Source organism: Nelumbo nucifera, chromosome 6, assembly GCF_055504915.1.
Source record: "Nelumbo nucifera cultivar China Antique chromosome 6, China Antique-T2T, whole genome shotgun sequence".
Taxonomy (NCBI): domain Eukaryota; kingdom Viridiplantae; phylum Streptophyta; class Magnoliopsida; order Proteales; family Nelumbonaceae; genus Nelumbo; species Nelumbo nucifera.
Window position 1 is genome coordinate 59,411,707 of NC_142654.1, and position 21,332 is coordinate 59,433,038.

The window sequence follows — 21,332 nt, forward strand, 5'->3', positions numbered from 1 at the left end:
TTTCATGTGTTGGTTCAACTTGAAAGACGAGGTGTTGGTTGATTAAGCTTTCATGTGTTGGTTCAATTCGGCCACGTGTCAATTCGACCACCTCATCAACTATCCCTACTTCTAAAGACGAGGTGCTAGGTGCTCGGTAGTCGGTGCTAGTGCCAAGATAGGCTCGTAGTGAGCTCGAATGCAGAAGTACCTAACCGTTACATATATTTCTAATGTTTATATTATATAATTGTATATTTATTTATAACATATATTAAAAATTAGTAAAGCCAAAAAAGTCAGAGAACCAAACTGGTCAGGAGGTTAATTGATTGGTTCCAGTTCAATTTTGGTTTTCAGTTTTCGAAGGTTTAGTTTTGGAAAAAAAGTCCAATGGTTTAGGTGTCATTTGGCGTATCTTTCTGTACAGTCTTTTGGCTGTTTACAAGTTGTGAAGACCATTCCCATTTGACACAGAAGATCTAGTTGCCAAAAAATGCAGTGCCGAAAAGACACGTGAAGCCCATTTTGTGCTGATTTCGGGAAGCTCTAAATGAAGCTTATCATGTCTTTCACATGTTAATCTCACATGGAAAGACCCGAAATGACGCATAAAAAGACGTGCATCTGCCAAACAGTCTTCGAACTACCCAGATCTTATGTCAAAAGCTCAATGCATCTATTGACTATCATAGTAATGGTAAGATCTTCTCAAAAAGACTTGCCAAACGAGCCCTATTTAACCAAACTATGAGAATCGCTAACCGCTGTGTTGACTAATTGGACTTGCTTTTCCATTTAGCTCATGCATTAAATGCCAGTGATTAGAACATACATGTGGGCCTGTTTGGTAAGTCTTTTCGAGAAGATCTTCTTGTAGCTTTGTAGCTTGACAGTCTAAAGACACATTCAGCTTTTGACATAAGATTTGGGCAGCCCGAAGACCATTTGGCATATGTGTATCTTTTCGTACGTCATTTCAGGTCTTTCCGTGCAAGATTAAAACATGAAAGATGTGAGAACCTTCATTTGGAGCTTTCTGAAATCAACCCAAAATGAGTTTTTCGCGTCTTTTCGGCATCCCGTCTTTTGGCGGTTAGATCTTCTGCATGCCAAATGAAAATAGACCGATTTTTTGTCTTCCCAACTTATAAACAGCCGAAATACTGCATGGAAAGATGCATCAAACAGCCCCAATGTTCTGTCTACCAAGTTCATGAGCAGCAGGTGTTTACACGTGACAATCGAAATGGACATTTTGGAGATAAGAATTTGAAGAAGATGTCTATGAGGAGGTAGACGATGACTTTATTCCTCCAATCAATGCCAGAGGTGAGGGTCATGATGAAGATGAAGAGGAGGCTGAGGACCCCTCGACATAGTTGCAAGCTAGATGTTGGGAAACCCTGTGTTCCTTGTCCGAGGCAGACTTGCTTAGGAATAGAGTAGTATCTTATCTTACTAGAATACGAGTTTAGGTGATGATTTTTCTTTGTATCTTGGAAGGATGGGTGGCTTTCTCACTTTGCCTAAAACCAAGGTGATGATTCTCAATGATACATCCTTGTTAATGTACCAAGAAGCTCACGATGTTGTAATTTACTAAGTTCAATTTTTCTTATTTATATATTTTGTTAGGGAGACGTATAATACAGGGTGAAATCGAAACCGGGCCCATATACAGGTCCCATCTACAAGTCTCTATTCTTCCTAGAGCTTCCTCACACCGATTTTGTAGTCACATCTCACTATGTATTGGGAACATCTGTCATGAATAATAATGTACAAGTATGAAAGATGTTTTTGATGCGCAATTAAAACATGATGTGAGGTTGATATGTGGAGTGCTTTATGAGAATCAGATCTAGACTCCCCATCTATAACATGGGATCAATATCCAAAAAAAAAATTGTGGGCAGCTATCCAATGGATTAGACATGAATCCAAGTGTCCAATGCGATTAAGTCCAGTTAGATTGTCTTCTTTACCTGCCAATAGAAAATGACTTATTTAGAACCTGAGTATATAAAATACTAATTTGGAAACATCATGTAAGAGAGATGTTCTCAATGCACAGCTGTGATGCATTGTGAGATTGGTATGAGGCACGCTTTGACTTATTTCTCTATACGAGTTTGGAAACATCTTTAGTGTTAGATTTATGGGTAAAAAAATTAAGCTTTCCTTGATTTTTCACACAAATACTGAAACCTCCTCTCATTTTTTCAAAATTGACTAAGACCTCCCCTAACGGGCAAATGTCAAACAAACCCATCATGATCGGCCAACAGATCGCCAAAATCAATTAAAAGAACACATTTGACATATGAACTCAATGGTTTAAAGCCCAGTTGAATTGTACTAAGATGAGTTGACACGATTATTAATTACATATCATTTATCTTGTACAGGAATTAATTAATTGGCCGAGTAAAACTTTCCTTGCGTTTGCTTAGATCTGAAATATGAAAAACAAATAAAAAACTGAAAAGCTTATGACGTTATGAGCCAAGTTAAACTTATCTTGGAGGTGCTGAAAAAAGTGCAACGTAGTCTGATTCTGATATAGCCCTCTTATCCACTTGGGCGAGAGCCAAGACTCAAGACCTCTTTGGTCATGATTAACGGTGAAATACAGATGAAAAGAAAGTGGTGGGGTGAGAGAGGGATAGACTTGTCTGAGATTAGACCTGTTCATGGGCCGGGTAGTCTGATGGCCCGGCCTGTACTCCGGTCGGGCTTAGTCATGTAATTAGGCTCGTGGGCCTGACCTCGGGCCTAACACAGTAAGTCCGACTGTGTTTTGGGCTGGGTTCGAGATTTGTCAAAAAAACCTGACCCGAATTCGATCTGACCCGACTCAACATTATATAATTTATATATTATATAAAATATATAAATAATATAATATTTATTAAAATATATATTTATAATTTAATATATACATTTTTTATTATTTTCTTTATAATCTCTCTCTATTCAGCCGAATATGGGAGATTTTAGGAGAGAGAAACGAACGGGAGAAAGGAGAAGGGTATATTGATTTAGAAAATTAAATGTTATCAAGTTAGTGTCTATCTTTATGGAAAGGTGGAGAGAATAAAGGGGAGTTTGAGATAATTTAGAACTTCCTATACATTAAAAGTGTAAATAGAAGGGGAACAGGAATGCTGAGGTGGCAAATTAGAGGCCATCTGAACTGACAAGTTTTGTTTTAATATAACAGATTCATCAATGCATCAGCTCTAAATCTTTGGTTGTTTGACATTTTCTCTTTATATTAGCACAAATCATTCATAAAGTACAAGTTACACATTTAACAAGGTGTACTTGTTACCACGCTCAATTAACCATAGATTTTGCCATCAAACGATAGTATATTTCAAAGTTTGTATCTCTTGATAGACCAAAGTTTTGGCTTTCAAAAAAAAAATTGTATTTGTTATTTTTATTTTTAAAAAGCAAAATCGTATATTGGCAAACGCCCCCTAATTCACCCACTTATCTGCGATTATGCATTACTTATTTCTGTATCATTTATAAAAATGAGAATGGTTATCGTCAAAAGACCCTAATTTTTCTATTTTTATTTTTGCCCCTCAATCATTATACCCTGATTTTTATGGCACAGCAATTCAAGTGAGGAATAAAGATAGGATATTTTTATTTATTTCTATTATCATATATAAAAATGAGAATAGTAGATGGGTAATCTAATTATCTATTTCCATTATTACCTCTCTTTAGTCATTATTATTCTAATTGCATATCTATTTCTATTATTGCCCCCTTTAGTCATTGTTATTCCATTATATATTTCTATAATATTATATATAGTATTTTATATTTCCATTATTTTCCCTTTTTAGCCATTGTACCCTAATTTCTCTATAACCATTATAGATTTCTATAATCTATAATAAAAATGAGGATGGTATCAATGTTTTGTCAAAAAGCCTGATTACACTTTCCCTTTTTACAGGGATGCAAATTGATCGGATCATATTCAAATCAAAGTATATCTGAATCCGATATGATAAATTATAGGTCCAATCCAATTCGATCGGATCTCACAAATATTAATTTAGATTCAAATTCAATAAGGATGTTAGATATTCGAATTTGATCCAATCATATTTATTTTTTTAAATAATAAATTATTAAAAAAGAAAAATTAAAAATTTAAATAAAGAAAAACAAAAAATGAAAGTATTTTTCAACTATTTTCATCATATATACATGTTTGTTTATAAAAAAATAAATAATATAAAAAATTTATAAAAATATAAATAACTTATTGGATCCTTTTGAATCGGATAGGGGTGATCCGAATCCAATTTGGTTTTTAATCGGATCTGATTATCCAATCTGATCCCAAAATCCATAATGAAGATATCCAAATCTGATAAAATATGATCAGACTTTGGATCAGATCAAATCATGATCCCTCTTTACCCTCTATGTTTTTTGTTATTCTGATATTTATTTAACCTATCATTAAATGGGATGTACACTAAAACAAAGTTTCTTCCAATAAAAATGAATACTAACCGTTAACATATTGACTATCAACCAAAGTTGCATCCTTTAATTTTTACCTTCGTCATTTTTTGCTATTTCAATGTTTGATCTCTCGTAAATGTGAAACTATAAAGTGGGTTATACCCAACATAGCCTAGTCATTGTAGCAATTGGGCTAGCCCATACCCCCGAGTTGTGTTAGGCTTTTTTGAGGCTCGTGCGCCATCACGATATAGAACAAAAAAGTGGATCATGCTGGTATAGGCCTATAGCCCATCATAGAACATACTATTTTATTCAAATTATATTATATTTTTTTAATTTCATATATAAACAATTGTATACATCAAATTTCATATAAAATAAAATTTTAAGATTTTTTCAATTTATTGTCTATTTTGTTAATTTATTTAACTTTTCGTTATATTTTTTCAATTTTTAATAAAAGATCATGTCTCTCACACCTTGGCCTATGGTTGAGCCTGCCTAGGCTCGCGGTACAGGCCTAACCTTTGAAGAGTTTCAGTAGGGCATGACCCACCCAAGACCACTTGTTGGCATGACACGACCTGTTAAAACATAGACAACCGGCAAAATCATGTCGTATTGGCACAATACAACTTACTTTATATTTATATTTTATGATGAAATAGTACAAAGTGAAAAATAATAACAAATAAATAATTATAAATTGTCAAACATCAATCAAACCACTTTATAATCGCCTAAATCCAAATTCTTCCCAACTTAGTTCAAATCGATATTTTCATCCCAAATTGTATTTTCTTTATCATACTTGATTTGCATTAATATAGTTTTATCTATTATTTTTTCAATTCGTGAAAAAACTCATGGGGTTTGAAAAAATTCAATGAGCTAATCAAGATTCACAGTATACCGTATCCATGCTTTAAACCTTATTGAGAAAGTAATGAGAGCCAGAGAGGTGAGCTACAGACAACAGTGACTTATTACGTGTGTATTAAATTTCATAAATTTTTAAAAATTAGAAAAATGAAAGAAAATGCCACGTAGTCGTCTGACTCGTCTCTCTCCTTTTCCTATGAGTTGGTAGTTTGTGATTGTGATAAATATGGTTGCAGACTTGCAGGAGATTCGGACTCGAAGTGAGGTGGATCGTAAGCTATTAAACTTTCTTATTTAAGCCCAAATCCGATAACCCAATCTTACTAAAATTCCGTTTTAATCCAAACCCAATAAATTTCGCGTTTCGCCTTTATATTTCTGTCTTAATTTGTGGTTTCGTGTTTTGGAGCTTAGAGGTTGGCTTGCTGGGACAAGTTTCAACAATGGAGGATTGTTCTCTTCCGCAGGATTCTCTCTTCCTTGGATTTGATAGTTCTACTCAGTGAGTTATATCAACTTTTTATTTATTTGGGGTTTAGATTTTGTCTAAATGGAATAGTTTTGCATGTTGATTTCTGTTTACCAAATAAATAACTACAGCAATATCAGAACCCTTGAGTTTAATGGGAGTCTGATTGTTTAGGTCACTCAAGGCGACGGTTTTAGACTCCAACCTCAACATTGTCGCTTCAGAGATAGTGCATTTCGGTTCTGAATTGCCCCACTACAAGACTAAAGATGGAGTCTACAGAGACCCATCTGAAAACGGCAGAATTGTGTCTCCCACTCTGATGTGGGTGGAAGCTCTGGACCTTGTTCTTGGGAAATTTGCCAACTCCAAGTTGGATTTTGAAAGGATTGTCGCTGTTTCTGGTAGTGGTCAGCAACACGGAAGTGTCTACTGGAAGAATGGCAGTTCTGCCATATTGGCATCTCTGGATGCCAGTAAGCCATTGTTGGATCAGCTTGAGAATGCATTCTCCATAAAGGAGTCGCCGATATGGATGGATAGTAGCACCACCGAGCAGTGCAAGGAGATAGAGAAAGCTGTTGGAGGTGCATTGGAATTATCCCGAATTACAGGGTCGCGCGCTTATGAGAGGTTCACAGGCCCACAAATCCGGAAGATATTCGAGAAGCAGCCAGATGTGTATCGTGAGACTGAGAGGATCTCCCTCGTTAGTTCCTTCATGGCATCTCTTCTTATTGGAGCTTACGCCAGTATTGATGAGACTGATGGAGCAGGGATGAATTTGATGGATATCAACCAACGTGTCTGGTCTAAAATTGCTTTGGAGGTACAGATTCATATAACTGGATTTGAGTTCTCCAACATTATCTTTTTGATATATCAATGGCGATTGGTGGCTTTGCCTCAATAATTGTCATTGTAGGCTACGGCACCAGGTTTAGAAGAAAAGCTTGGAAAATTAGCACCTGCCCATGCTGTTGCTGGTTTCATTGCTCCCTATTTTGTGGAGAAGTGAGTAGTATTCTTCTTCTTACCCTGAATTATCAAAATTCCATGTTCTTTGCTCTACATTACCATGTTGTCTGATCTTTTAGTATGGAATTCTTGACTTGATCGACCATATACCAATCCTATTTTCAAATGCACTAGAAATATGTAAAGAAAACTCAGTAAAACCATGTGAAGAAAAGATTATCATGCTCTGTTGTTGTAGTCTTGCAGCACATTTAAAACAGGATTGCTTTAAATGTATTTGATATTGGGAAAAACTGAAACAAGTATAAAATGTTCATTTTATCTCTTCACTTCCCATGACTAATGTTTGATACAACTTTTTACCTCTGTTTCAAAAACCAACATGGAAAAGGAATTGCTTTTCCCTCTGGGTGGCAGGTCAGCAGTTCAACTATCCAGGTCAAATGGGTTGAAATGATCCTAGCCATTAGATTAGAATATTAGGTTAGGTTATGAAGATGATAATACTGCTATCATCTTCAATGGTTGCTGGTGGATGATAGTATCTCTCTCATCTTTTCTCTTCTCTCTCTATCTCTGTCCTACTCTATTATTTTCGGGGGCTCCTTCATAATCATTTCAGGCAGAGCTAGGAAAACACCCTTTTTTGAGTATTATTTTGATATACGGATACATGTATATCAGTATATGTTGCTCTTATAAGCGTGTGACCCTCATTAACCATGTGGACAACCCTAGTATGGAGATCCCTCATTAACCATGTGGAGATCTCCACATGGTTAATGAGGGATCTCCCCATGATTTTTGCCTCATTAACCATGTGGAGATCCCTAGTGTTTGGTTGGCAGCTGGACCTTTTTGCTATGGTATCTCAAAACTTCATTTATCAAAGACTTTTGAGATAAACTGGAGCACAGAAAATTTATTTGGAAAAGGCTACAGGGATAAATATCACTCATGTGCATCGTGTGCCTCCCACAGTGTATCACCATGTAAATTTGGCAGCTGAACTATGATACAGTGCCCACATTTATATTACCTATTATGTCTACAAACTCAGCCTTCAACCATTATTTTCTTGCAGCTCCCAATTAGACTTGGTAGTTGTATGGTGTTTAATGTACTGAAAATAAATGTTTGTTGCTCTAACTTTACATTTTAACTCTGACAACAAGAAACTTGTTTGATCTGGTTTCAGGTTCCACTTCAACAAGAATTGTTTGGTTATTCAGTGGTCTGGAGACAACCCAAACAGCTTGGCAGGTGCTCAGTTTCTTTCATCTAAAATTTCTTCCTATAACTCTTAATTAATGAGTACAGCCAATCATCTGTAGACTGTAGATTTTATTAAAGTTGCCCAGTATCTATAAGAAAATATTGCTTGCATCTGCAATTATTATGTCTTAACCATCTTTGAATCGTTAATTCTAATGTAACTGTTTTCTGATAGTTCTCTAATATACAAGTCTTAAAGCATGATATATGAGTTAATTTTATAATTATCTGAAAGCATAACATCACCTCTGCGATTAGTTGAATAAAAGATCATATGCAATGAACCAAAATTATGGTCTGGATCCAAGATTTTCAAAGGTTAATAAAGTTTGATTTGAATGTTAGTTGCTCTTAGTTGTTAGGCCTCCAAGATATGTTTGTTTGGTGCTTGGAAGGAAATGGATGCTCTTCAGAAACTCCATATTTTAGTATAATTTTGATCTAGGTAAACAGAGAAGCTCCAGTGATGTGCTAATCTTGCATTATCTTCAATAATTTTATTCTTGTCACTTGACTCTAATCAATTATATGGTCATGCTGTCAATAAACCCAACTAGGCTCTACCAGATTGTACACACACAGACATGTGAGTGCATGCATGTACTTGTGTCTATGTATTGTGTCTATGTACATGTCACACACAGACATGTCTATTTATTATATAAAAATTAAGACTACATAAGAGAACACAAATACCAAGTAAAATATCCACCATATTGTATGATTTGAATCAGATATATCAATGTAGAAGCCCAAGGATGACATCTATATTTAAGGTTGGGGTAGAGCTCTCAAATTCCAAGACAGTGACTCACTAATTATAATTGGTTGATCAAAGAACACAACCTATTATGTAGAAAATGAGGAGGTACATTAAAATATATTTTTATTTCTCATAGAGCAGGACCTAAAATTTACTGTGATTAGGTCGAGTTTCTGTGTGTTCATTATTTCTCTAACTCAACAATTAGTATTGTGTATGGTATTCAAATTATATTTTGGCTTTTAAAATAGCCTTTATTTTTATGATGTTTTAATGGTCGAACAAACATATAAAAAGTTTATTGGAATACACACCTAAAATCTCTTCATGAATGCCAAAAGTATTCAAACTTAAGCCCTCCTAGTTCATTCCTTCATATTCCAAAAGCCATACAATGGATTGGGACTTGAGAATGAGATTTTGAGATCTTTTTTGTTTATGCTTATGCATAGTTTCAGATTGTTTCATTCTCTAATTCCTTCAATACATATATGATGGTTTTGGATATCACTTATTTTTTTCCTTCTGCTCTTCTTATAAAAGGTATATATTCCTTCTTAAATCATTTGTATAGAGCAAATGATAAAATATTAACACAAGAAACTTAAACCTAGATCCACAGATCTACTTAAAACTTTCAAGGCAACTATCTTCTCCAAACTGTATCATAGGATTCATGGAATTAAAAGAAGGCATAAATCTAATCTTTGCCTCTACTCTGATAAAAAAATCCAGAAAATCTTGCCACAATATTCTTGAATATAAATAGTTGGAGGGTGGCATAACTCATGAGTATTGCTTCTTTCTGAACTTGATACACACAAACAGATAAACTTTTCTTATGGAAAATATACTTCCAGGTGTGCCATCAGGTTGTCTTCCACTGGTTTATTGTTATGGGCACGGGCGTAGGATCGCGTCACGGGTCGGTCCACGGGGAGAACCTCCTGTTTTCCCTTGTTCCTCCCTTTCCTTGAGGAACCTATCTTGGCACCCTAATGGTGATTTGTCCAAGAGATCACCCTAACTCTCCTTACTCCTTTCTTGACCGAAAATTTGATGCCTTTATTCTTTAATTCCAGCTCCTTAAATAGGAGATTACAAGAGGTAGGGATACTCCTTATTGGATTCGACTTCTTACAGATAAGATCCCTATCTTGGGAAGGATAAGACTCCCTAGATAAATCAAACTCCTACTATAAGACTCCCTACTAAACCTTATCGGACTAGATAAATGAGAAAAACAAATAAGATAACTGTGAAAGATAAGATGAAGTAAGCTGCGGCCTAATCCTACGTGGACTCCTGTGTGGACACCTCGTTACTGTTGTTGCTGCTGCCCGCGGCGGTATTTCTTCCCAACGAATGCATCCGCAACATTACACCCTCCGGGACTACGAGCTTGTCCTCAAGCTCGGGATATGTGTCCCTTAGTTCAGTGAAGGGCATCCAGGTGGCTTCGGCTGATGGTAAGTTGTCCCATTCCACAAGGACCTCGAGGACACCCCGATTGATTCTGGAGCGGACGAGGGCCCGGGGTTGGAGGATGAGCTTGCCGTCTTTGAGGGGTGGCAGAGCGGGTATCTAATCCGGTGGATCTCCTGTGAATGACTTGAGCAAGGAAACGTGAAAGATATCATGGATTCTGCTGTTCGTCGGTAGCTCGAGCTAGTATGCAACTGGGCCGATCCGCCGTAAAACCTTGAACGGTCCATGGAATTTAGGAGCCAGTTTGGGAGCAGCCCGCTGTCTCAAGGATCGTTGTCGGTAGGGCTGGAGCTTCAACCACACAAACTGACCCGGTTCAAACATCAGCTCCCGTCGATGCTGGTCATAGGTATGCTTCATGCGTAACTGCGCTTGTTGCAGGCGAACAGAGACTTCAGCCAGGAGGGCATCACGTTCCTGGAGGGAACGGTCAATCTCGTCCAGTCAAGTCGATCCAGGCTCGTATGATAGCGAGCAAGGAGGATCTTGGCCGTAGACTACTCGGAAGGGTGTCATGCCCAGGGATGAGTGATAGGTCGTGTTGTAACAATATTCGGCCCAAGGAAGCCAATCCACCCACCGTCGCGGTCGGTCCCCTACAAAACAACAGAGGTACACTTCGATCGTGCGGTTGACTGCTTCCGTTTGGCCGTCTATCTTAGGATGATAGGCGGAGGAGAAGGCCAAGGTCATACCATGTAATCAGAACAGTTCCTTAAAGAAGGTACTGGTAAAAACGGGGTCCCTGTCGCTGACGATGGATTCCAGTAATCCATGTAGACGGAAAATATGTGTAAAGAAAATGTGGGCAACTGAAATGTCACTGTATGGGTGTGCCATAGGGATGAAGTGGGCATATTTAGAGAAACGATCCACCACAACGAACAGAACAGACTTCCCTCCCACCTTGGGTAGTCCCTCAATGAAATCCATGGATATATCCGCCCAAATCTGCGTAGGAATTGAGAGGGGCTGAAGAAGGTTGGCTGGATGTAGGTTCTCCCATTTATGTTGTTGGCACGTGGAGCAGTTGTTGATGAAGTCCCGGATAGAAGTTTTCATTCCTGGCCAATGGAAATCCGCTCGGATACGATGCAGTGTCTTTTGAATGCCCTCGTGAGAGGAGTTATGTATACCGGAGATGACTGCGGGGATGGAGGAAGAATCAGCCGGAAGGTATATACGTCCTTTGTAAAGTACAAACCCGTCGTGAATGGACCAATTGGGGTCGGTTGTCCCAGACTGTATCTTCTAAACAAGGTCTCTCCATTCCGGTGATTGTGGCAGCGTGTGCCGAATGTCTTCCAATAGGGTGACTCGGGGTTGTGGAATCGCATGAAGGAGCATATTGTCTTCTTCTCGGCGAGACAAGGCATCTGCGGCACGGTTTAAGGATCCTGCCTTGTAGTCCACCCGAAAATCAAAACCAAGCAGTTTGTTGACCCAATGTTGTTGCAGCGAAGTGGTAAGCCGTTGTTCCAACAAATATTTGAGGCTGTAGTGGTCTGTCTTGACGACGAAGGACCTTCCCCATAGGTATGGCCGCCAGTGCTGTACTGCCTTGGCCAACCCAATCAGTTTGCGTTCATAAGCGGGTAATTTAAGATGGCGGTCCGCCAGTTTGCGACTGAAGAAGGCGACCGGGTGCCCTTGTTGCTGTAGTATGGCGCCTATGCCGGTGCCGGATGCATCGCATTCAACTGTGAACTCGAGGTCAAAGTTTGGCAACTGCAAGACTGGTGTGGAGGAGAGGGCTTCTCTTAAACTCGCAAAGGCTGTATCGGTTGCCTTATCCCAATGGAAGGCATTTTTCTTGAGCAGATTGGTTAGTGGGGCCGCCAGAAGTCCGTAATTTTGTACAAACTTGCGGTAGTAACCCGTCAACCCTAGGAACCCGCGGAGAGCCTTGGTGGACTGTGGTTTGGGCCATTCTTTGATAGCTTGAATCTTGGAGTCATCCACCTTGACCCCTTGCCCGCTGATCACATGTCCTAAGTAAAGGACCCGGCGTTCCCCAAAGGAGCATTTGGATCGCTTAAGGAAGAGTTTGTGCTGGCGCAGGAGTTCAAAAACGGTCCGCAGATGTTGTACATGTTCTACCCACGACTTGCTGCAAACTAGGATGTCATCAAAAAATACTAAGACAAATCTGCGGAGGTGGGATTGAAATACCTCGTTCATCAGAGACTGGAACATGGAAGGAGCGTTGGTGAGGCCGAATGGCATGACTAGGAATTCAAAATGACCAAGATGTGTTCTAAAGGCCGTTTTCTCCACGTCTTCGGAAGTCATCCAGACCTGAAAGTAACCCGGCCAGAGGTCTAATTTTGAGAAGTATTGGGCTCCATGGAGTTCGTCCAATAGCTCATCTACGACGAGGATAGGAAATTTATCCTTGACTGTCTGGTTGTTAAGCTCTCTGTAATCCACACAAAATCTCCAAGTCCCATCTTGCTTAGGTACCAACAGAACCGGCGAGGAGAAGGGGGAGTAGATAGGACGAATGATTCCCTGTTGCATCACATCCGTACACTGCCTTTCTATTTCATCCTTCTGTGGGTGTGGGTAGCGATAGGGCCAGACGACGACGGGATCCGATCCGGCTATCAGAGGGATCCGATGATCGCAAGCTCTGGAGGGTGGAAGCCCCTTGGGTTCTTGGAATACAGCAGAGAAATCCGTGAGGAGCCTCTCCATATCTGTTGTGCGCATATTTTCGCCCTAAAGTGTATGCAACTGCGTTTTTGCCCTTATCCTGGTTCCCTACCAGGTAACTGGTTTTCCATTCAGGTGGAATGTCATTGTTAGGGCGCTGAAATCCCATAAGATTGACCCTACAGTGATCAGCCACTTGACTCCTAGGACGATGTCGAACTCATCTAAGGATAGCACAAATAGATCAGCAAAGAAGGATTCCGATTCGACCTGAATTTTGGTGTTCTTGCAGATTTCGGGGCTGTGAACTCTTTCCCCGTTTGCCATGGCTACCTGTAGTTGTGGCCTGATTTCCATAGGTAACTCTAACTAGCGAGCTGCCTGCTCACTGACAAAGTTGTGCGTGCTTCCTGAGTCAACGAGGATGCGTACTGGTTTTCCTGCTACCTGTGCCCTCAGTTGCATGGTCTGTGAGGTTTTTATCCCTGTGATTGCGTGAAGGGAGATCTCGGGTTCTGATGTTGCGGGTTCATCCTCGTCCTCTTCCTGTTCGTCTACCAGAAGACAGAATAGCCTCTTGCATCTGTGCCCGGCGGAATACAGATCATCGCAGTTAAAGCACTGCCCCCTTGCGCGACGCTTGGCCATCTCAGCTCGGACAACCGTCTAATGGGTGGTGCTGTCATGCTGCTCCCCATGCTTGATGTCGTCCTGGAAGTGTTACCGGTAGGTGGCCTCTGTTCCCTGCTGGTTGCCGAAGAAAGGGACACTCCAGTTGTCTTCGAAGGTGCCCAGGTCGTCGTTGGCCGACCTACACTGAAGGTCCCACGGGTGAGTTGCAGTTTGCGCTCGAAGGCGCGTGCTAGGTTCATGGCTGTGACCAGGTTGGAGGGTGTTGCATCTCCATGTCCACCCTTGGGGGTTTCGCTAACCCCGCGGTGAACATATCTACTTGCTGATCTGGTCGTACCGAGGCTGCCCTGGCGAGAAGGGTTTGGAACTGTCGCTGGTATTCAGCCACGGTTCCAGTTTGCTTGAGGTTAATTAATTCGCCCAGCGGGTTGCTCGTCAACGGGGGTCCAAACCTGAGGAGGCAGTAAGATTTAAACTGTCCCCAACTAAGCCCGGGTTCTTCCTCCTCCGTTAGGTGGAAAGCGGCCAGACCAACCTTGTCTCTGTCATCTGTGCGCTGGTTGCGAAAGAACTGTTCGCAGCGATATAACCATCCCAGCGGATCTCCGGTGCCGTTGTAAGACGGAAATTCTAGCCGGCTATACTTGGGAACAACCGTGGCTGCTGGGGCAGCGGTCTGTTGTTCGCCGGACGTCTCTGCCCAGTCTGGTCGGCGGCTGTTGGTGGTGGCGGTTCCCTCGGAGTTCCTTTCCCTGTTAGAGAAATACGATTCCAGCAAGATAAATGAGAAAAACAAATAAGATTACTGTGAAAGATAAGATGAAGTAAGCTGCGGCCTAATCCTACGTGGACTCCTGTGTGGACACCTCGTTACTGCTGTTGCTGCTGCCTGTGGCGGTATTTCTTCCCAATGAATGCACCCGCAACATTTATCCCTCCCTCAGTGGCTACTGCTATGGTCAGATTGGTATCAACTTCAGTAGTTCACCATGCTCTATTAATTCATGGTACAATTGAGAAACTATTGGCTAAAGTTAACATTAGAAGTGTCCACTGTACTCTTGTCTTGAGAGTTTACTGTGCCAATCATTAGCAACTGGATGAGTAATTCCTCATCATTTCTGAACTATAATATAAGGCATAACCACTGTAAATGCTGGAGGAACCAAAATTCTTGAGTGGTACATAAAGTTGGATAATTTTGGTATTAATGGAAAGAGTGCAAAGGGGATGTGATCTGAATTTTGGTGTCATCCTAAAATTAAAGAGTGGCGCAAGCAAAAAGGGAGAAGAAACAGCACCTCCCTAAGAAATAGTAGGTATTTAAGACTCCTATAACTTAAACACCATTTAATGAATGAATGAGAATGCCAAACTGCTAGTGATGCATTTGCAAGTCCTGACTTCTTTTGTACGTGGTTAAAGGTAGAGAAGAAAATTGCAAGCTGCATCATGTTTATGTTATACAAAGTAAAATTCTTTTTGGTAGATCTAGCTATAAGAAACTATCAATTTACAACAAACAAAGTTCTACTGATGTAATAATAGAACAGGAAAAAGAGAGAGCAAAATAAAGAAGGCATTTTTATATTATTCCAACTTTTTGCATGCACAATTCGTATGACTAATGATAGACAGACACATTACAACACCATCTCAATATATAATCGGCTCCAGTTCAAGTATGATGTGAAGGTATGAAGGTGGGAGGAAGACATAGTCTTCAATATCTCAAACACACAAACAGAAGACACTCCTTTAACACATATTTAAAATTAAACTAAACATACCATAAAGAAGTGCAAGTATCCATTTAAAACTACTTAGCCCTCATCACATATTTTCTCTTTGTTTTATTTGTTAACCTTAAATGCAGTGGATTTTGTATATTAAGTTAAAATAAACAGTAATGGAAATATAAAAAATATATATATAATTATAGTTTAGCTTAATAGATTCATAAGATTGATGTATCTCATGAATGAAGTTTAATCAGTTGCTGTTGAAAAATATCACAGGTAAAATATGCTATCATTTAATCCCATTTTTTGTAAGATTTCATTAATCCCAGACCCTGAATATGTCAGAGGAAATAGCCATTACTCCTACAATATCAGGATGCCATTATGATTTCCCAAGACCAACTGATTTGGAGCTTATTAGGATGAATAGTTAGAGAAAATATGATAGGCAGACAATTTGGAGTTAACTGTTAACCTATGGTTCAGTCATTGAATAAGCAGTAATAGGCTATTCTTAATAAGTTTTTGAAAGGTACACTAAATTTGTAAGGGGTCTGAAGAATGATATAAGTGGGTGGGGTGATAACAGGTTGACAGATTATAGGTGGCTGCAGTTTCATGGTACTGTGGAATGTTTTTAGGCAAGTCAAGTATCAACTGATATAGAGGTCGCCTGTAGAAAGAGAAAACAACACTTGCAATTTAAAAAAGAGAAATAGAATGTTTTAGGCGCCTTTTGAGCTCCATCATGGAAATATCTGAGATGGAAATTTTCTTCTTGCAATTTTTCCTTCTTTCAGTTACCAACTTTGAACCACCGATCCCTATCGTATTTCCTTTTCAAATTTTCATGTTTCTTCTTAAATCCACATGACATGTTCATAATCTTAAGTCCAACCCTTCCAAGCAGGGGTTTTAAGTACTCAAACCATATTTTTGCCTATTTAGCATGTCAAGCTTTGTTGTCACACCTGAGGATGTTCAGTTATGCTTCATGCCCTCACCTTGAGGTACATTTTTAGGCTTATGCCCTCGAATGTACCATTTTGAGCTGAATAGTCAGACTTACATTTGATTCCAAAGTTAGTGTAAAACCAATACTGGGCTTGTAAATACATGATACAAAAGAAGAGATGAAAATCATACACAGCTCTTTTTTTTTTCTCTCTAGAGCTTTCACTTTCTTGCTCCTTTAAATTTGTTTGCCACTTTTCTTTCTTTAAAAGGATGATAATTTGTGCAGGCTTTCATATCCAAGTAATCTTTCTTTTTTACTTAATTGAATTTTACTTGCTTTAGAAACATAGTCTTTATCTTGGGTAGAGACTTACCTCTGTTTTTTGACAAGCAACATTTCAGTAATATATGGCCTCAGCTTGGTTTCAGTAGGTGAAACCTCATTATTTAATTTCTTCCTATCATTTTCATGTTGCTCTCACTCTATATAACACACATTGAACTTCACAGGTTTGACCCTTAACACTCCTGGGGATCTAGCAATTAGTCTTGGCACCAGTGACACGGTAAGCTAAGGTGTACAATCTAATACTATCTGGTAATTGTGTTTTAACATTTCTTTTAGAATTTTCTGACCATAAGCATCAATTTTCAATCAGGATACCTAAAATTGTGCCTTTTCTATATATAATATCGTTATATAGATTCTAATAAGAATTTCCTAGATGGGTTAATATTGGTATAAGAGACCACACAATGAATGGTGGACCCAGCATGTGTAAAACTGCTTTTTACAAGCCATATTATTCTACATAATGATGAACCTTGGTATTTACTTTCTGGAAATACTGCTAAATTTTATCAAGGTGATTCTTTGATGTGTAAAGCTTTCTACCCATGCTATTCATTCAGGTCTTTGGGATAACCAGTGAGCCCCAGCCTAGTTTAGAGGGACATGTTTTCCCCAACCCTGTTGATACAAAAGGTTACATGGTAATGTTGTGCTACAAGAATGGGTCTCTAACTCGTGAAGGTATGACCCTCCTCTAATTAAGATTTCAGCAAAATGATTATTAGATCCCTCTATTGACAGTGCCTGATGCCACTACAATTATGGTGATAGACATAAGGAACCGGTTTGCAGAACAATCTTGGGAGGTATTCAACAAGTACCTGGAGAAAACAACTCCTCTTAATGGTATGCATGTCTTCCTTTGTAAAGTTCATCTACAGTAAGGGTGCAATCGAACTGAGCTGATCTGAACTTCAGCATGTCTTGGCTCAGCTTGACTAAAATACTCCTATATTCGAATTCAAATTGAAGTTTGATTTGAACTTCTATTTTCCTATTTGAGTTTGGTTTGAGTAAATATTTGATAAGTTCAAGTCTAGCTCGAAAGTTCGAAAAAAAAATAATAAAGCTTGCAAGTTCGAACTCACAAGCTTGGATTCAAACCTAAATTTGGCATATCGACCTTGCTTTTTTCACATTTGAAATAAACTAGAATACCAATAAAAATACCAATTGTTCTAACACACACACACACACACACACACACACACAACAAAACAAAACAAAAAAAAAAAAACTGCATAAACTGAACTGAAACTAAACATCAAGCTCCCTAGTAGTTTTCACTAGAAATGAATAGAAAAATAACAATAACATTAAACACAAAACCTGTATAACATCTGCCCCACCTTCAAGTACGCATTAAGTTGATAACTCGTTATAATTTAAACCAGCTACAGTCAACATAAATTTCAGTAAATTAACTTAAAAACACTTCACAATTTTAACAAAATATATAAAGACACAAACCCAACTTAAAAGTGCAACCCACTTCAAGCCAAGTTCAAAAATCCAAAACATATAACCAAACCAACATATTCATCCACTAACTTCTTGTTTAACCAACAAAAAAAAGCACAACCCATCCAGCCAGTATATGTTATATAAGTTGTTTAGTTCAAAAAAACTAATCGAACTTTGAACCAAATTGAATTGGAGCCAGAACTGTTCAATTAAAGCTCGATTTGGTTCCACCCCTACTATACATGTTATTTATACATGTTGTTAAGCATGTTATGCCATTTGCTGTAATAGGTGGAAAGTTGGGATTCTACTACAAGGAGCATGAAATTCTTCCCCCTCTTCCAGGTGAACAATGGACCTGTACATGTATTTGTTTGTATGTGTCTCTCTATCTGTACACACACACACACACAGATATGCACATCACATGTCAATTTTTTTTGTGAACTACCTCTGATGTACATGGTACACATCCACTTTAATGATAGTTTCATATTGGGGATTAAGTTGGAAACAATTGACTTGACCGGTAGACAGTCCATCACATTATTTTTAGAAAGTAAAAGAGAAGAATTGAACTTCATGGAATGTCAACCAACCCCCACCATATGTACCACTTGTGTGGCATATCATGGGTGATATGGAAGTCATGTGCTAGATATCCTGAGTTAAGTAGTCAATTACTTTTTTAACTGCAAGAACCCGTACAATTTCTAATCTTGTATCTGCATTTAGTTGGTTTCCATCGTTTTATTCTTGGAAACTTCACGGATGATGCAATGGACGGGTTGAAAGAACATGCGGTGGAGGAATTTGATGCTCCTTCAGAGGTTGGTAATCGTGGATTGCTTCCTGCTTCAAATTGTCAATGAATGAGCCTTTATTTAGGCTAATTCTTCATATCCAATTTCAGGTACGAGCAGTAATTGAAGGTCAGTTTCTCTCAATGCGAGCTCATTCTGAAAGATTTGGGATGCCATCTCCTCCAAGACGGATAATAGCAACTGGTGGGGCATCAGCAAATGAGAGCATTCTTAAATCAATAGCTTCCATTTTTGGCTGTGATGTCTATACAGTCCAAAGGCCAGGTAAGCAGCTGTAAGATTATAACGTGGCATTTCCCGTTTGTCTACAATGTACTTAAGCCAGCGTTTTAAAGGCGTGGGAGGCATAAGCTTGGAGGCGCGCCTCCAGGCGAGGCTCTCCCAAAACGTCCTGAGGCGTATGCCAAAGGCACTGACACCTCTGAGGCGTACACTTCATGCACTTTTTTCATGAGGTGTGCTAGAGGGGTACGCCTCATGCACACATCATATAATAAGACAAAAAAAATAAAAAAAAAAAGGAAAGGAAAAGAAAGGGAAGGGAAAGAAAAAGAAAGAAAGAGAAGAAAAAAAAGAGAGAAAAGGAAAGGGAAGGGAAAAAAAGATAAGATGAAAGAAAGTGGTCTGCCCCCGGCCCCTTCGGCTCGCTCCCGAAACCCCCCACCCCCTTTTTAATGCAGCCCAATTTGTTTTTAACTAATGCTATGCATCACTTCTTAATATAAAAGATTTTTATTAAAAAAAAAATGAGATCTCCCCTTCCTCTTCTTCCTCCTCACTGCCCTCCTCTTAAGGAGGCTTACGCCTCTTACGTTCTAAACTACACCTCACGCCTCTAGGTAGTGGAACGCCTCGTGTCATGCCTCCACATTTTAAACGTTGGTTCAAACAAATTCAATATGTTCTGATTTCAACCTTAATAGAAGGGAATGACCAAATCAATGATTGGCCATGTCAATATTTGCATTGACCCCTTGTAATTGTTCACTTAAACACCAAAAACGGAACTACATCAGCCAGAATTTTGCATTTGCATTTTGACAAGTTTCTTCTGCTTTAATGAGGTCAGTCCTGGTCTAACACTAAAACACATTATTTGAATTGTTTGCCACTCTATCCTTTAACTGGTACAAAGAACCATACATCAAAGACCTTGATGGGATTTCCTGGGTCAAAGTCATACCCAAGGTTTGAAATGTCAGTCCTACTGGATCAATATTTTTTTTATCAGAGTCCTACTTGATCAATATTGATCATTGCATTATGTTGTCTCAGAAGGAATTTAGAAATACCAGGCTTACTCAGATCATACCTTGTGTCAGCTTCAAAATGACTCCCACCATTGCAATTTAAGAGTCCCAGACTTTAACATGGTCCTTATTCCCTGTGGATGGCTCCTTTAGAACTTGCAATATGATACCTTAGATTTAATGGGAGAAATCTCCATTGTTTAGTGCCTATTTTCAATGATCCACCAATTATAACTATTTGAGGTGGTTTATCATCTTCGTCCTGTAGCCTCAACTAGATGATGCTCTTGATAACAACCATGAAATTGTGAGTTCAAACACAGATTACTCATACTCCACCTGCCTCGATAGACGAAAATGCACATACCCTTGTGAAGAATGACATGGTTGCATTTATTCCTTTGAAATCTTTTCTTCTGTTTCACGAGTGTTGGAGCCACCTTAATTTTTATATTTCCCTTTTGACAGATTCTGCTTCCTTGGGTGCTGCGTTGAGAGCAGCACATGGTTGGCTTTGCAACAACAAGAGCTGCTTTGTGCCCATCTCATCCATGTACAAAGAGAAGTTGGAAACAACATCTCTCAATTGCAAGCTTTCAATGGCATCTGGAGACCCTAAACTCTACTCCAGATACACTTATTTGCTGAGAAGGAGAATGAAGATTGAGGACAACCTTGTTCAGAAATTGGGGCGCTGGTAGAATACACAGCATGGTGCAGTTACCCATAAATTAAGGATAACACAGAGAAACTACAACTAATTCTTTTACTAATCATAAAACCATAAAAACAATTTTATAGGTATTTGAATGAATTGGGCTCTTTTATTTATATTGCAATTTATTTTTTACATCCTGGTTCCCTTGATAAAGTCGAATGGCAAGACTGAACACATAAAGTTGGATTAAAGCTTTGTTGAGTAATTTTGTGTGTTCGGATTGGATGAACTTTCCTGTGCAGTGTGTACAACGTCAAAGAGGGCCCATCTGCTTCGGTGAAATTCGAATCTGAAAGCTTGCTTCCTTTTGCAAATCCTCTGTTGTCAGCTGTTAATGTTTCTTCACAAAATTAGATTTTCTCCACAGAGGGTTGTGAAGCACTGTAACTTTTGGTTG

At 39.0% G+C, this 21,332-nt stretch overlaps 1 protein-coding gene across 2 annotated transcripts; it reads left to right on the forward strand.

The window, feature by feature from the left end:
• Window positions 1-5,562: 5,562 nt before the first annotated feature.
• LOC104604219 (xylulose kinase 2-like) lies at window positions 5,563-21,067 on the forward strand. 2 transcript variants are annotated; one of them, XM_010268490.3, is made up of 12 exons: window positions 5,563-5,632; window positions 5,782-5,869; window positions 6,011-6,665; window positions 6,762-6,850; window positions 8,013-8,077; window positions 16,838-16,893; window positions 17,240-17,360; window positions 17,451-17,525; window positions 18,435-18,488; window positions 18,879-18,973; window positions 19,057-19,231; window positions 20,686-21,067. In XM_010268490.3, the coding sequence occupies exons 2-12, from the start codon at window positions 5,811-5,813 to the stop codon at window positions 20,916-20,918; spliced, it is 1,677 nt and encodes a 558-aa protein (XP_010266792.1). In that variant the 5' UTR covers window positions 5,563-5,632; window positions 5,782-5,810; the 3' UTR covers window positions 20,919-21,067. The 2 variants fall into 2 exon arrangements, with proteins under 2 accessions (XP_010266792.1, XP_010266791.2); XM_010268489.2 differs by having other exon boundaries at window positions 5,603-5,639.
• The last annotated feature ends 265 nt before the right edge of the window (window positions 21,068-21,332 follow it).